Source organism: Syngnathoides biaculeatus, chromosome 18, assembly GCF_019802595.1.
Source record: "Syngnathoides biaculeatus isolate LvHL_M chromosome 18, ASM1980259v1, whole genome shotgun sequence".
NCBI lineage: Eukaryota > Metazoa > Chordata > Actinopteri > Syngnathiformes > Syngnathidae > Syngnathoides > Syngnathoides biaculeatus.
In genome coordinates this window covers 2,502,890-2,519,828 of record NC_084657.1, presented here as the reverse complement: position 1 = coordinate 2,519,828, position 16,939 = coordinate 2,502,890, and the positions used below count along the sequence as shown (strand labels likewise).

Here is a 16,939-nt window from a genome sequence, read left to right as displayed (position 1 = left end):
AAAACACCCACGATGAAGAAAAATATTGGATCTAGGTTTCCCTTGCCCGCATGCACGTGGGTAACCAAGCCTGGAGGTGGGGCTCGAAGGAGAGCACCTGGTGGCTGGGCCTGGACACTTTCCATGGGCTCACCACCCGTGTGAGGGCCATAGGGGTCAGGTGCAATATGAGCTTGGCAACGGCCAAAGGCAGGGACCTGGGCAATCCGATCCGGCTAAAGAAGCTGCAACTAGGGAGCTGAAATGTCACCTCACTGGTAGAGAATGACCCACGTTTGTGTGTGAGGTAGAGAAGTTCCAACTACATACGTAGAGTCGGGCTCACCTACACACAGACAGTTTGGGTTCTGGTACCAGTCTTCTTGAGAGGGGTTGGACTGGCTTCCACTCCGGTGTTGCACACAGTGAGAAGCGCCAAGCAGGTGTGGTTATACTTATTATTTTTGAATGCCCCAGCCATAACCCTGAATGAACCCCAATTGAGCATCTCTGGAGTGACCTGAAAATACCTCTCCACCAACATTCACCACCGAACCTAACAGAACTCAAAAGAATCTGAGAGGAAAGTCAGAGTGTCCCCAAATCCAGGAGTGGAAAAACTTGTTGCATCATTCCAAAATGAATCCTGGCTGTATTAGCTTGAAAGTGTGTCAATTTTCCAAGCCACTTTTGCTCACATGGGTCACGAGAGTGCCGGAGCCATTCCCAGCTAAAATTTGGCGAAAAGCGGACGAAACCCTCAACTGATCGCCAATCAGTCACAGGGCACAAATCGATCCCACACTGCCCACACCAGAGTCAGGGTGTTTCTACTAAACACTGAGCAGTCTTAATACTTACGACTCTGTGGTTTTACAGTTTTTCTTTAATCTGCGAAAATGTCAACAATTCTTTTTTTTTTTTTTTGTCAATATGGGGTGCTGTGAGTACATCTGAGGGAAAAAAAATTAACATAAATGGTTTTAGCAAATAGCTGCAATAGTGAAAAATTTAAGGTTTTCTGATTACTTTTCGCACCAACTCTATCCTCGTGTCCACTCTGTAAAATGCTAGAGGAAACAGGTAAAATTTTAGTGTTTTCATTATTAAGTTTTTAAGACTTGTTGCACTGCAACATGAACACAGTTTTTTAGCTTGGCGGCATCATGAAATTTATCACTGAATAAGTTTATGAAGACTAAACCAACCGTCCTGTAGTTGGCAATGAATACAGCTCCCACTTTAATTTGAGGAAACTTGGGAAAGTAAACATAGGATGGTCCCAAATCATTTCACCTCCTCACTTAACAGCTCGTTTTTAAAATTTTTTAATTTATTTAAAAAAAAAATACCCACTGACTTAACATCACACTTCCTGGAACTGCCGCCACACCATAACCTGACAGTCACAGGAACATCTGAAACTTCCACCATCAAATAACCCGGTTGCTTCTAAAAGGAAACATGTTTCTTCCTAAATGCCAAATAGTCTCCATTCCAGAAAAAAATCTTTTTTATTTATACTTATTTGATTTATTGTGCTGCTATTTTTTTTAAAGGACAGTCACCGAAATGGCACGTTATACAAAATGAGTGAAAAAAAAAAAAAAAAAAAAAAAAAAAAAATTTTGTGTGCATTATGTGTTTTGAGTGTGAGGCACAGGGAATTTATATGTCACACTGACATAGTGGACAAATGAATATTAATAAAAGGGCCAAAGAGGAGTAAAAACATGTAAGCCCAGTGCTGTAAAACACAATAAGGAAATCCTTCTGGAAAAATCTTTGTCACATTAAGCAAGGTTCCTTCATGCATCATCATCATCATCATCATCATCACTGGGTTGGCAGAAGTCTTTGTCGGACCGGGGAGGCGTTGGGGGATGCGAGTCTCTCCGAGGATGTTGACAATGTCATTGAGGACTGCAGGTGGACCGTCTTGTGAAAAAGCTTGTTGCTGATTAACACCACTAGCGAGAAGAGACGCAGCTGAAAATGGCTACAAATTGGGAAACACAATGTATGACTCAGCAAGGGGAACAACACAATCAAATGATTGAAGGTCTAATCAAGAGGAAATTATTTTATTTGTCTATCATGCAATGTAGCTAATTTTTCTTAAAAAAATATATTTAAAAAATTGTCACCGCAACAGAAATGAAATAAATTAGCGCCAAAGTGCACATTTTCTGCTTCCGTGTGACATCACACCGAGACAACCCAGTACAGAAATGGCTTCCTATATAGACAATGATACACGCGAGTGGGATTTAGAGAAGCAGCAGTGATGAAAAAGTTTTTATGGCATGTGTAAATGCTACTGGCTTCTTGCGCGTGCATAAGAGATCACAAGGGTTTCCGAAGAGATGAGTGTTTATTGAACTCCAAAGACATGGAACACAGTGACCGGCGACACATCGACTGCAACAGCTAAATAACTAGAACATAGGTAAGGGACCCAACACTTAACACCTAGTAGAGGTGTATGCCCCTAGAACTTGCAATATAGCAGGGTGTACAATTACTTATTTTCTTCACTGTAGATAGTTGTCAACACTAAATAAGTGAACGGTATGTACTCACTTGCTACCGAAGCCAAGTGAACACTGTAAAGGGTTTTCAAAGCAGTCCTCCGTGAGATGCTTGGAACATATTGCAACTCCACTTTGATTTGTAAGTCCAATGCACCCGCTTTGTCTTCACAAACCTGGTCCAGTTCATCTTTCGGCCATTCATGTAGGCTGAGTCCGTCAGCGTTTGACAGAGAACAGCCGTATGCAACACACTTCCTCATTATCGTTCCTAGCTTTTTCACTCTGTTGTCGTGAAGTGACGTCACATTCCGGAGAGTACCCGAAATTGCCCAATCTGTGTGACATTTCAAACAAAATCTTGAGACAGAGTTTGACGCTATTTTATTCCATTTCTGTTGTGTTGAGAATTTTTTCAGTATTTTTTTTATTGAAATTTTAGCTAGTCACTCTGGATTAGACCTTTAAAAAAAGTTGCTTTATTTTTATAACTTACTACAGCTTTGTTGGTGTCTTGGCCTCATTAGCGCTGATGATGAAAAGAGGGAAGAGGATGGAAAACAAGCAGCCACTACATGGAACAAAATAAATCAGAAAAGCTCTCTTTTTAAATAATATATCCCTTTGTGATTCTTTGTTACTCGATTAGTACCCCGAAGGCTATGCTTTGTACTAAGTTTGTAAATTACATTTATTCTAAATAATCATCAGGCTTGTTAAATGGGACAAAACAGCATTGGTGAGTATAAATGACAATTCCTCCTTGTCCCGCTCTTACTTTCCTCAACATTTATTTCAACCACAGCGCATCAAGGTCACCTCACCGCAAAAAAGTTTCTTTAATCCAGATGAGCAATCACTTGATTGAGCAGTGTCTTTGATCTGACTGTTTTATAGTTTTGCTACATCTCATTCACTCGCAAAATATTGCCATTGCATAAAAGTGACCATTGATTTTTCTGGTTATTTAATACTCGGGTAAGAGATAAAATGATTAATATAATAAACACACCCAACGATTACTGTAGCTAATTATCTTGATAGACAAACCATCATCAAGGCAGTGACGGAACATGAGGCACACATCCCAGGGGAATCGAGGTCTTACCTGATGATGTATGATGAAGGCAAGGCAGTCAACAAAGCCATGGGCAAACCAAAGCCAAAGTAATATGGCCAGTTCCTCTCAATATTGGACAGCCTTTGGTGCATCTCAATGCCTTAAACATCAGCTAGGTTTAGTTTGATATTACATATGCATCACGTTTGTATTGGAAGTATTGAGATAGCTCACCGTGGTTGAACCAGCGGTACTCAAAACAGTACAGGGAATAGAGCAGAGACATGTGCAGTAGGCTGACCATCTGTCCAATGGCGTCAATGGGAAATAGGCTAACAATCATACCCTAAAGGACATAGAAACACAGTGGCATTCAATATGAAATAACTCATCTTTTGTGAGTTTAGCTTGGAGATATTAACCTCTTTTCCATTTATAAATAACATTTTGTCATAAATAAACCAAGCAAAAACCAAAAAAAGAAAGTGTTCAGTGCCACACCAAAGTGTTCAACAGAGTTCACTGTAGGAAACAAATCACACTGAAATATTTGATGTCTGTTGGTCTGAGAAGCAAAAGACAAAGCATACATGGTGCAAACCTGAATGAGAAAGAGTGCCTGGAGGAGGAGGTTGAATAGCATATCTGCGATGATCTTGCTGACGCTGGGGAAGGACTGCGCTTTACAACCGGACACTTCAAATGCCAAGTCAGCAATATCCTGCAACAAGTACATAACTATAAAGATACAAAATGTGAGCGTCTGTATGACACGTTACTATGGACAAAAATCCAAACATTTTTCATGTGCTCATAGCAGAAAAATTACACCCCATCCATGTTTAAAATAATCTGCCACCCATTAAAATTAATCCCTCAACCCATTGAACACAGTTCTTATAAAATGGAGTTCGAGCCCCACTGTCACAAAATGCATGATTTTTAGCATGTTATTAATGGGGAAAAATGGCACCTTGAATGGACAAATCAATTTTTTCACGACAAAACGTGATTTTGACGTATATGGCTTTTTGTTACTCCTGCCATGAAAATCCTCTTGAGGGATTTATTTTGGAGAAGAAGCAGGAAGTGACGTTAACAGCAGCAGTGCACTCAGGTGGGCTCGTGTGTTTATCGTAGTTTTAGCTGCTGGAAGGTAGCTTTTTGTTTTGTTAGCCAAAATCCCGCATCATTGTATTCCTGGAAAATTGTTCAAACATTTTTACTCCGTTCGTCGTGAAAAATGGATTGCACAGGTGCAAAGGACAAGAGCTTCGTGGGTTCCAAATGACAGGTAGGTGTGTATAGAGCTACTTAAAAATAAATAAATAAATAAACTATAGTTAGGGGGAGGGAGGGCGTAATCCTCTCAGAATGTGACAAAAGATCCCCGTACTTCAGTCAGGGGTGCTAAATTTGTCGATGTGCCCGTCAGCGCTGCTTGTTGAATCTAAAAATCACTTATGTAGCACAAACTAGTGTTGATACATTCGCGAACGATTCATTATTAAGAACGAATCTATTCAGTGAACAAACTGAATCAACTCAGTTTATGAAATAATTTTCTGTTTTTGCTTGGCCACTCACCACCTGGTTAGTAAGGCGAGCGAGTCACCTGGGAGCAGAAACGGAACTGTTGCAACATCTCTCAATTCTGAGCATTCGGCGAATGACCAATGAGCATCCACCGTCAAGCAGCGACATGCAGGAATGGGAAGGCCGTAAGTGATTCATTCTTGAACTGGTGTACTGAGGAACTGAAGAGTTATTTGTTCGTTTGACCTACCAAGGCGCGATGTACTTGTACTATGGGTGCCAGAGGAACGACATACTATGCAGTGAGTCTATTCCAATGACTTTAACAGCAAGTCCTAACTTCCTTGCGGTCCTTAAAAACAATGGCTAATTTTAAGTCATTCAAGTACATGAAAACAACCACACAATTGAAATATATATATAAATTAATAAATGTGTATAATGTATGTATGTATGTATATATATATATATATATATACACACACACACACACAGACACACACACACACACACACATTCCCTCTGTAATGCAATTAATAAAACTTTTTTTAATTTCATCATAGCAGTAGTAATACATTAAACGTTTACAACGTTACTCAACACTCAAAGACACTTTCCACTAAATAAGATGACAATAACAGTATGGTGAGTGAGCAGGAAGCCCAGGTGGCAGATGGTGCTGTCAGTGATGCTATAGCTTCAGAAAAGTCACACAGGCGAAGCTCTCAATTTACCAGTCAATCTATGTTCTTACCCTCACCTATGGTCACGAGCTGTGGGTCGTGACTAAACGAACAAGATCCCGGAACCAAGCAAAATGAGCTTCCTCCACAAGGTGTCTGGGCTCTCCCTTAGAGATAGGGTGAGAAGCTCGGTCATCCAGGAGGGGCTCAGTGTCGAGCCCCTGCTCCTCCGCATTGAGAGGAGACAGATGACGTGGCTGTCACATCTGATTCGGATGCCTCCTGGAGGCCTCCCTGGTGAGATTTTCCGGGCATGTCCCACCGGAAAGAGACCCCAAGGATGACTACGTTTCTCGGCTGACAAGAGAAATACCTTGTGATCCCCCCCAAAAGAGCTGGATGAAGTTGCTGGGGAAAGGGAATTCTGAGCATCCTTGCTAAACCTATTGCCTCCGCAACCCAACAAGGAAAACCGGTAGAAGATGGATGGATGGATCATGTCAACCAAATCCTGAGCGCTTTTATGTCAAAGTCCCAACAAAGCCCCTACACTAATTGTCAGCTCTGTGCTTTCCTTTTCTCTTTCTGACAAAGAATCCACTTTCCTCTTCTTCTTCGACCCACAGTAGCTTAACTTTCACAGATGCCCTACAAGTTAACGTGTTTTTGATAATGTCTCTCACAGCGGACATGCACCTGAGATGCAAATTTGAGACTCCTCCATGAGTTCAATGTGGGAGAACTTGCAAAATCACAAGGTGTTCAAATTCAGTGCTCTCCGTAATTATTGGCACCCCTGGTTAAGATGTGTTTTTTAGCTTTCTAATATTTTTTTTTCCCTAAATAATATGGGACGCTAATGGGAAAAAAAGAGAAAAATCCACCCTTCGATACAAGTGCATTTATTCAGTGGGGAAAAAAAATCCCACATAAAGAAATAATTATTTGACATCAAATAATGTGTCACAATTATGAGCACCCCTGGTGTTAATACTTTGTACAACCCCCTTTTGCCAACAAAACAGCACCTAATCTTCTCCTATAATGTAATGGAAAAAAAAAGAAAAATCCACCCTTCGATACAAGTGCATTTATTCAGTGGGGAAAAAAATCCCACATAAAGAAATAATTATTTGACATCAAGTAATGTGTCACAATTATACTAATACTTTGTACAACCCCCTTTTGCCAACAAAACAGCACCTAATCTTCTCCTATAATGTTTCACAAGATGGGAAAAGATAGAAAAAGGGATCTTCAGCCATTCCTCTTTGCAGAATCTCTCTAAATCATCCAGAAACCTGGGTCCTCGCCTCTTCAGCTCACCCCACAGGTTTTCAATGGGGTTGAGGTCTGGGGACCGAGACGGCCGTAAGAAGAGCTTGATTTTGTGTCTGGTGAACCATTTCTGTGTAGATTTGGCCATATGTTTAGGGTCATTGTCTTGGTGAAAGACCCAGTGACGACCCATCTTCATCTTTCGGGCAGAGGGCAACAGATTTTGATTTAAAATGTCCTGGTATTTCAAAGCATTCATGATGCCATGCCCCCTCACAAGTTTCCCAGGGCCTTTGGAAGCGAAACAGCCCCACAGCATCACTGACCCAACCCCATACTTCACAGTGGGTATGAGGTGCTTTTCAGCATGCGCATCTTTCGTGGCACGCCAGACCCACTTGAGAGTGTTTGTTGCCAAAAAGCTCAATCTTGGTCTCATCCGACCAAAGCACACAGTCTCAGTTGAAGCCCCAAAACTGCTTGGCGAACTCCAGACGTTTATGATTGTGAGTGAGGCAAGTTTTTCTCCGTGCATGCCTCCCAAACAGCTTGTTGGCGTGTAGACAGCGCCTGATGTTTGATTTGGAGACTTTGTGACCCCGGGATGCTACCATTTGTTGTAATTCTGTAACAGTGAGCTTTGGAGATCTTTTGATTTCTCTTACCATCCTCCTCCTCACTGTGCGTGGTGGCAAAATAAACTTGGGTCCTCGTCCAGGCTTGTTTACCACTGTTCCAGTTATTTTGAACTTCTTAATTATTCCTCTCACAGTGGATATGGGCAGCTGCAGTTGAGTGGCAATCTTCTTGTAGCCTCTGCCTGACCTGTGAAGGTCGACGCACATCTGCCTCACTTGTATGCTGTGTTCCGTTGTCTTTCCCATGTTTAAGAGTGGATAAGAGAAATGGCCTCTTTGTCACGTCATATTCATACCCCAGGGAAACAGGAAGTGATGAATTACCACATACTCTGGTAAACTTTGTAAACTACTGTAGAAATGACAGAAATGCTCCAATTATATTTATTTCCTGGGAATTGTTAAGGGTGCCAAATAATTGTGGAACAGGTGATTTAATGAAAAATAATTATTTTTTAGTCAGGGATTTTTTTATTTTCTTACAATTCATTTGAGTTGAAGGTTACATTTTCCTAAAATTTTCAGTGTGACAGTATTCTTCTGCAATAAACACTGAATTTATTTTAATTTTTAGACATCTTAACCGGGGGTGCCAATAATTATGGAGGGCACTGTATGTATCTTCCCCATTGTAGTTTGGAACTTACTGTATTGTTTTGGCATGTGCTGTCAGCATTAAGTTGCTGATTTAATGTGGCTTGATCGACACTAATATTTAAGTTATGTTGATGACATGATTCTGTAACTTGTGTGGCATACATGACCAAGTAGTGGAGGTACAGTTAAGCTATTTTCTTTTTTTTCTGTGGATTGGTCATATTATCGCCACTTGGCAGGTGCTTGTAGTTGGTACTGAAAATAAAGATTTTTTTCCAACTTAAAATGCTTTGTAATTAATTAATCAATAAAGTAAGTTGCTTTTAAGATCAAGTAATTAGTCAAGTAACTAAGTTACTTTTCAAGGTAACTGTTACAACACAGATTTAATTTTATTTTTATTAACTTTAGCATTTATTTATATTTAAATAATAAATGTCTATGGCAAGGGTTGGGAACCTATGGCTTGCGAGCCATACCTAGCTCTTTTGGTGGTTGCGTATGGTTCACAGAGCCTTCATGATGACATACTTATACAGGAGGGGTGCCACGCACTCTTCTTCCTAGTTTACCTTGCACCGCCCCCTCCACTCTTAAATGAGTACACTCATAATTACAAATGTTAGTCCTTACACAGCCTATCAATGTGGTTTATAATGACAGCGTGGTTTTACGCCGCTCACCACCGGAATTTTTTTTTTACATAAAGATATGCCTCTTTCGGCAAGTGTTGTTGGCGAGCGCACATAAGTGGGGAGAAATGAAAAAAATAAAACCTGCAGGCAAGCTGATTGTGAAAACTTGAAACGCACTTCCCGTCACATACAACACAGTGCGGCGTGTGACTATTGCTGTACTCACAATGTTTGGTTTTACCTATGTATATGAAAAGTCTTTCTCACATTTAAAAAAAACATTAAGACCAACCTTTGTTCACAAATAACGGATGGAAGTCTCAAAGGCTGCATGAAGTTTAATTTAATGACGTAGCAAACGGACGACAAAGCCATCAGCAAAGAAGTTGCATTAATGGTAAGAAGTACTTTTGTCATCATTGGTTAGCAACAGCATCATGTTATTTCAGTGAATTTTGAGACTTATTGTACTCTTAAGGTGTTGGTCTTACATAAAATGCACAAATATACTTGTATTTAGTTTTAAAAATATTGTATACCCTTTTGGAATTATGTTTTAAAATATTTGCCATTTATGGCTCTCCCACCCTAAAAGGTTCCTGACCCCTACCCTAGCGTGTGATTCAGTGAAGCTGGAGTGTCAAAGGGAAACGAAGAGCATCATGGGTAAAGATTGAGGTCCCTCCAAGCCAATGGGATGCCAAGAAGATGCAGGCCGATAGCCAATGGGCAAGCAGCTCTATCACGCCGCTTTCAAACCAAGATACATAATGTTTATGTATGCCGTTTATGGCTCTCTTTCTGGTTTCTGACCCCAGGTCTATGGGAATGGTAAGGTGTGATGGACTTGAACTGTTATTTTCTCTAAGACGAAACTGAGATTTTTGGTTCAAATGAAAGTACATCACAGTCTGCTTCTGAGTGTTAAAAGACCCTCAACAAGACAAGTGGTAGTAAAAATATTGGAACATTAGACAATTTTACAACAGGGACGTACCTGAAACCAGATGGCATTGACAATCTTGCTGAGGACAAACAATGGGAGAACCCAGAGAGCACTGAAGACAGAAGTCAGTATGAACTCTAACCATGACCAGATACTACCATGGAGCGAAGGGTCACCTGGAGCAAAGACAAACATTTGCCTGACAGGCGTATTTCACTACTGGGTAATCCTTCATTAAGTCCTTTTAAAGCCTTATATACAGTACATACCGATAATTTTAGCAGAGAGAGACTGAAGTAGAGGGATAAACACCCGGTAAAAGAGAAACAGACTGAGCTGAAAAGAAAACAAGATTCAAATCTTAGATTTTGAGTCAGACCTTCGATTCACTTTTCCAAGGTTTCAGGCTTAAGCGTGATCATCGCAGAGATACTCAGAAAAGAGCAAAGTAGGTTGAAGTTCTTACCCAGAAGACTCCTCCGTTCCAGGCACAGCACTGAAAGATCCTGCTGGCTACTTTGGGGTCACTACAAAAAAAAAAAATCAAAATAACTGAAGTATATGCTATAATTCTGTTCTTAACCAAACCAAACTTAATAACCAAACCAAACTAATTTAATTCTTCATTTTTTTACTTTACACATTACCCATATGTGGTCACAGATAGACTTATTAGTCCACCCGTGTTTCTTCTAATTCTTTTAACAGACCTAGGACCGGTGTTGAGCCTATCACCTAGCATGCGTACAGAGGACATAAAAAGTCTACGCACCCAGGTTCAAATGACAGCTTTTTACTATTATATTATATTTATTTTAAACAGGAATGAACTACATTGAATAATTTGAATAAACATTATTTTATCAAATAGCTTACCTCTAACCCTCAAGTGCAGCGAGGTAGATGCTAATTCTTGTTAGCTTATCCCTGCTGTATTTCATTCATTGTATGTTAGCTTGGCGCTCGCAATTTTTCTGAAGAAAAACAGACACTAAGTCTGTGATATATCAAAAGATTCAGTAAGAGTAATTCCCTGATATTTCATTTTAGAGGGAATTTCAACTGCAGCGTCCATAAAAGACTAAGAAAGCAATATTCACTTTTGCTCCTTGCTACTATATTATATATTAGCAAACTGGAACGGAGAATGGAACGGCGTGCTTGTAAAAGAGCGATAAAATCAGAGATTTTAGATCCTGTCTGATTCAATCTAATACACGTTTTTTTATGACATCAAAACTATTTCTGACTTCAAAGATTGCCTCGGGACACCCCTTGCACTAACCTCACATCAAATATCAGCAATCCCTGACTAATGTTTCATGGATGTACATGTACTGTACAATCTCCATCGACATGACAAGTGTTGATTAGTGTGGGAGACGCTGCATTCATAATAGGAACTCAAAGGTCCAACATAATCTGTGTCTACCACTACACCATCAGTGACATCTTTAAACAGTATTATAATTACAATTTTGGGTCAAATTTCAAGTGTTATGACTGCAAACTGTTCTGAGGATCCACAGTATGCAAAAAGATATCAAATACAGGTACATCCATAATTGTTAAGGTGCTATTGAACAGGTACTTTCCCACCACAGCACCAAGGAGAGGTTTGGACTGTCATCTTTAGAATCAATGTAACTGTTAGACACACTTGTCTGGTTTACGCTCCTCACTCTGAGCCCGTCTCTGTGCCAAAGCCCCGCTGGCCCTTCTCCGCCGCTGTTCCTCCCTTTTCTGCTGGATGCGTGCATCCAGCTTGGAGATGGTTCCAATTCCCAATATCGAGTCCTTGATCCCCTGTAAGGTCCCAAGTGAGAAAGATAATATACATTTTTAACTCTAAACGGCAGTTACAAAAACAATGACAACATTTGACACAAAATAAAGGCATATTTCACATGTCACATTCTTGGGTCTGATGTTTACACCAAAATGTCCATGGATCAAATTTTTAGTTCCAAAGTTTCTACACGATATGTATTGTCAACACTTCTTGTCAATTTCAGGCTTGCTTGTTGGAAATGGAATAGTTGGAAGGAATGGTCGGTATCATACAAAGATAATGGAAGAACATTTTTGCCATATCTTTATTATTCACTAAAATAAAGTGGTAATACAAATACAAATATCTACTATTTGTCTGTCCCCATGTAGAAAATGGCTCGCTCTCTTTCACATTGCAATTAATGTTGATGTTAATGTGAAGTGTTATTGTATGGAAGTAAATTAATGCTATCAGGATTTGAATTTGAAATGCCACAGAAAACAGGATTTCAATATGAAATGTAAAATGATCACATTTTCAATGGTTGCTACAATTCGCTGAAATTCAACTGGCTATAATTCGCTGTGTAAAATTCACCGTCTGCGCCACCAGGCAGGGTTACTTCAGGCTTTCTTAGTATGTGACGTCACGTGACTAAGAAAGCGTAACTGTGATTGGCTGGGTGTTCGGTTCTGACCTGAAGTAACCCTGCCTGGTGGCACAGAGGGTGAATTTAAGACAGCGAACTGTAGCCGGTTGAATTTCAGACAGCGAATTGTAGCAACTATTGAAAATGTGATCACTTTACATTTGAAATTCAAATCCTGTTTTCTGTGGCATTTCAAATTCAAATCCTGATGGCACATATTCACTTCCATGTTATTGGCTCAAGGTTTTTTTCGTTAGTTTTCTGAAAATAGATGATTTTGGAGCTGCAAGGGCTCTGCCAGATGTAAGTAATATGTTACAAGTGCAATAAGCAGAAGCCATTCCTGCTTTTTTGCAACAGCAGATGTAACTAACAGTCCATTAATAAATGTTGGTGTTGTTGCACGATGCTGGGGTCTAGAGACAAGAAGACGTAGGGCTTATGTGTTACTAAAATACTGTCTACAGCTAAAATAAATCTGTTTTCATATCATTCTTTAAAGTGGGACTGTCATCCCTATAAACATTCTAAAATAGATATTGCAATGAAAATTACATATAACAGTATTCACTACAATGTCTATACGAAAAAATAAATGTGAGTGGATTGTGCGTCATCCATGCGCAAAGTTGTCCCTCGACATCCAAGTGGTCGCCATATTAGTCATGTCCTCTGTCCTTGACGTCATCGTCACTTCCGCCGTTGAAAACGCGCAGTGCCTGCTACTACGGAAGCCGAACAACAGAGATGTTCTGATTTTTCTGACGCCCCTTCTGACACCGAAGCTCTTTTCGAAAAGGACAACACCACACAACCGAGTGAAGTTACCGGGGCAATATGACAGTATTGTTTCGAAGCCCCACGGCTTCTCGGCGAAGCGACGCGGCAGCCTGACGTCGTCCGACGCTCACATCGACACATTTCGTACACGGACCTTTTGTTACGTTATGAGAGACCGATTACGTGGTCCGCCCCAAACTAGTATTTTTTTTTTTTAGTAGCTGTATACACCCTACCTGTCATTTGGAACCCACGAAGCTCTCGTCCTCTGCAATCCATTTTTCACGATGAACCGTGTCTCTTGCAAATATATGAAGGGTAAATCCATTCTCCCGAGTGTTAAAACAATGTCCAGCAATGCAACGAGCCAGCATTTTGGCTAACACGAAGGAACAACGAGCTACCTTCCCGGAGGTAAAACTAATGGTCACAAAGGAGTCCACTTGGGGGCGCCTCTGTCCTTTGCGTCACTTCCTGCTTCTTCTCGAAAACTCATCCCTCGAGAGGATTTTCATGGCGGGAGTTACAAAAAGCTGTATACGTCAAAATCATTTTTTTGTGGTGAAAAAACACATGGGACCATATTGGCTGTGAGTTTTTCATTAATAATATGCCAAAAATCATCCATTTCATGACAGTCGCACTTTAAGCATAGACAGCAGTGCTCTTTGAGACACTTTTTTTTACTTTATGACCAAAAGGTTAAATCAGTTTAGCCAACCTCATAATTGATTGGTTTGATGAATCTTAAAATTCCCATTCAGCTCATTAAATTCTAGAGCACGAATGTGATTCAAAATACAACAATCAAAAAGAGTTGGTTCTCATATCACAACCATGACGGACATGATTTTCACTGACAGCCCCCAGAGAAGTCTTTTTGAGACCAAACTGAAATGGAGCAAGAACTCTACAAATATGTAGTTCATATTAAAATACAGGTGGGGGGTGGATATAATGATTCATTATATGATACCTGCCCAATTCAAATGGGCTAATGCAAAAGCCTCCGACTTTCTTTCGGCTTGTCCCATTAGGGGTCGCCACGGTGTGTCATCTCAGATGAACGCTCATATTTGTTTGGTACAGCTTTTACGCCAGATGCCTTTCCTGACGCAACTGGGCTAATGCAGAAGCTAAAAGGAAAAAAAAAAAAAAAACCAAGGAACTAACATTTCAGCTTCAACAAGACAACCCACCTGTCACCTCCTAATTTTGTTTATCAGTACAAAGAATGTTAATATGAATGATGAATTACCCCGACATGCCCTCAGAAGAGTTGCAACTCAGTCTGAGCCTAAAATCCTCTTTGGGAAAACCTATTTAAACTACTTTATGTTGTATTTCTTTCTGAAGCCTGAAAGATTAAGGAATAATTTATCATGCATGTCAGGTAAGAAATTTGTTTTGCATTTGATTAATGAACACATGGGTTTGGTAAGCAATTTCTAAGACCACTGTGCATTTCTCAGTACCTTTACGGGACTTATTTATACTTACTACAGTGGAAACTCCAAGGTCAATCGGTCCTGGAAAGCAGGTTGAACTAAAGTTTATTCTGATTTCAAAATATTTTTTCTCATGACTGCAACACTTAAAATAATCGATTCCAGGGTCATCATAAAAGTGTGAAACAAAGCTGTAAAAAGCGATACACTACATAAGACAAAACATTATAATTGCCCTCTTGATGTGTGACATAGCATAGTTGACTCCAGTACTGTATATGGATGATCTATAAAAGTAAATAAATGGGTTAAACAGTTTTAAAAAAAAAAAAAACGTGTGATAGTGACAAACATGCAGAGTTAGAGGTGAGTCTTCACATTCTCACTAAACTATGCTGACAGCACTATATTATTCATTCCATTCTTATATTTAAGTTGAAGCACTTTAGCCAAAGATCACTACACGAAGAAACCAGCACATTAACTTACTTATGTCACAATAATTTCCACTTCCTATTATACTGTAATTGTCACAGTTTTACTTTTTTTGTGTGATGTATGATGATGGTTATGTTGTTGATGTAATGAATGAAATTAGAGACTTTCAACTTTGGAGGTCCCAATGCAATAAAAAAAAACTTTTTTCCCAGGAAATTGGGTCGGTGTATCGGTAAACTGTAAACTGCACACTTTTGCTACGTGCTGTGGGTTCATGTGTGTTGTTGCTGACCGTCGCAACATTGCGGAGGAAGGCCCTGACACTGTCTGTCATCTCTGTGGAAGCCCGAGATCCATCAACTGCAGAAGGAAGGGGGTAGGTTGACTTGGTAGTCAACTCTCATGGCAGGAAGATCCCCCAGTAACCTGCTATAACACAGATAATGTAAAAAGATAAGGGATGTGATCTGTGGCAAGGTTATCTTAACCCTAACCCTATATACAAAAGACAACCGAATGTGAAGATCTAACAATTGGTAAAACTCAAACCTGCAACTGTACCAGGTTAAAAGTGCCAGACACAGACGTGTTAATAACTAGTAAAACATGTCCAGCGCTAACACAAGAGCTGAAAGACAAAAATTTGAAGTTATGACTTCATTCAAATACAGTGGTACCGCTATTAATCCATTCCAGAAGTTGTTTCGTGATGTGATTTTTTTGCAAGTAGAAGCACAGTTTACATGCAAATAGCCTAATCCCTTCCACTTCCTTTCACTGGAACTAAGGAACCAATATTTTGCTTCTCACTTTTGTGGGAATAGTTCTTCAATTTCTGTCTCTGCGCCGGTGCACAAAGCAAGGTCCATAAAGACATGGATGAGTTTGGAGAGAAGAATTTACCTAGCCTGCACAAAGTTCGGATCTCAACCCAATACAACACCTTTTGGGATGAACTAGAGGAGAGATTGAAAGCCAAGCCTTCTCATCCATCATCAGTGTGTGATCTCACAAATGCATTTCCGGAAGAATGGTCAAACGTTCCCATAAACACACTCCTAAACCTTGTGGCTAGCATTCCCATAGGAGTTTGTGTGATAGCTGAAAAGGGTCGACCGACATCATATTGAAATGGAATGTCACTTAAGATGTGCGAGACAATGGCAGGTGAGTGAATACTTTTGGCAATATAATACATTTAATTGTGGGTTGTCTGTGACCTCTAATCTCTACGATCAATTGATAAAGACAGATACAAAATCAAGGATTTGGTAATCTTCAATGAAGAACATGAAAGAAGAAAGTCTTTTAAGACGTGTAACCGTCACAAGCCAAAGTCAAGTGGACTAGCTCACTTGACAACGAATGAGAACCGTAAAAATCTCATTCGCGTTGTTACATATTAGTCTGAAACATAGTTGAATTAAATTTAAAACCAAAACGCGGAGGATGTAACGGGTATAAATGAAGGAGTTTCTATTCTCCAAAAAGAAACTATTGTTTTATTTTAAGTTGACGTCAGCACGCCGTCTCGGTCAAGCGTTTAAGTGGTTTCACGTTAGCCTTCCGTAAAGACACACGACGGCGTGTTCCGTCAACATTTGTGTTGAAATGTCGGCCTGGATTTGATGTCTGCTCTCCCAATCTTTCAGCACCTTGTTAGCACGTTTGTTTATGTTGCTAGCTAACTGGCAATGGCCAACACATACAGTAACTCTTGTGACAAATTGCAACAAGAGACAATATTTCAACACGCGAGGAAAGGGCTCGGCCGTTGGCATTGTGCTCCTTACCTCATGCGCCAGGTAATTGGAAATATTAACGTAGATGCTTTTTCTCCTGCCCCTCTAAAAGGGACCGACAACAACAACAAGCAGAACACTGACCAGACGACAAGGGCCGAGGGAAAACCCATTGCGCAAACTCCAACTCTGAAGGATCATGGGAAATGTAGTTCTTATCGGTGC

The 16,939-nt window shown here is 40.1% G+C and overlaps 1 protein-coding gene across 3 annotated transcripts; it reads right to left on the bottom strand.

Annotated features, from left to right (window-relative positions):
- Positions 1-1,119: 1,119 nt before the first annotated feature.
- Positions 1,120-16,919, bottom strand: ei24 (EI24 autophagy associated transmembrane protein). 3 transcript variants are annotated; one of them, XR_009792470.1, is made up of 12 exons: positions 16,766-16,919; positions 15,265-15,401; positions 11,544-11,689; positions 10,350-10,410; positions 10,153-10,219; positions 9,935-10,059; positions 4,172-4,291; positions 3,805-3,916; positions 3,619-3,730; positions 3,007-3,081; positions 2,563-2,847; positions 1,839-1,978 (listed from the first exon to the last, which is right to left on the bottom strand). XR_009792470.1 is itself a non-coding variant. In XM_061803276.1 (11 exons), exons 2-11 carry the CDS (start codon positions 15,304-15,306, stop codon positions 1,816-1,818), a joined length of 1,023 nt encoding a protein of 340 aa, XP_061659260.1. In that variant the 5' UTR covers positions 15,307-15,398; positions 16,766-16,892; the 3' UTR covers positions 1,120-1,815. The 3 variants fall into 3 exon arrangements, 2 of the variants coding, with proteins under 2 accessions (XP_061659260.1, XP_061659259.1); XM_061803276.1 differs by lacking the exon at positions 2,563-2,847 and having other exon boundaries at positions 1,120-1,978; positions 15,265-15,398; positions 16,766-16,892; XM_061803275.1 differs by lacking the exon at positions 2,563-2,847 and having other exon boundaries at positions 1,124-1,978.
- Positions 16,920-16,939: the final 20 nt, after the last annotated feature.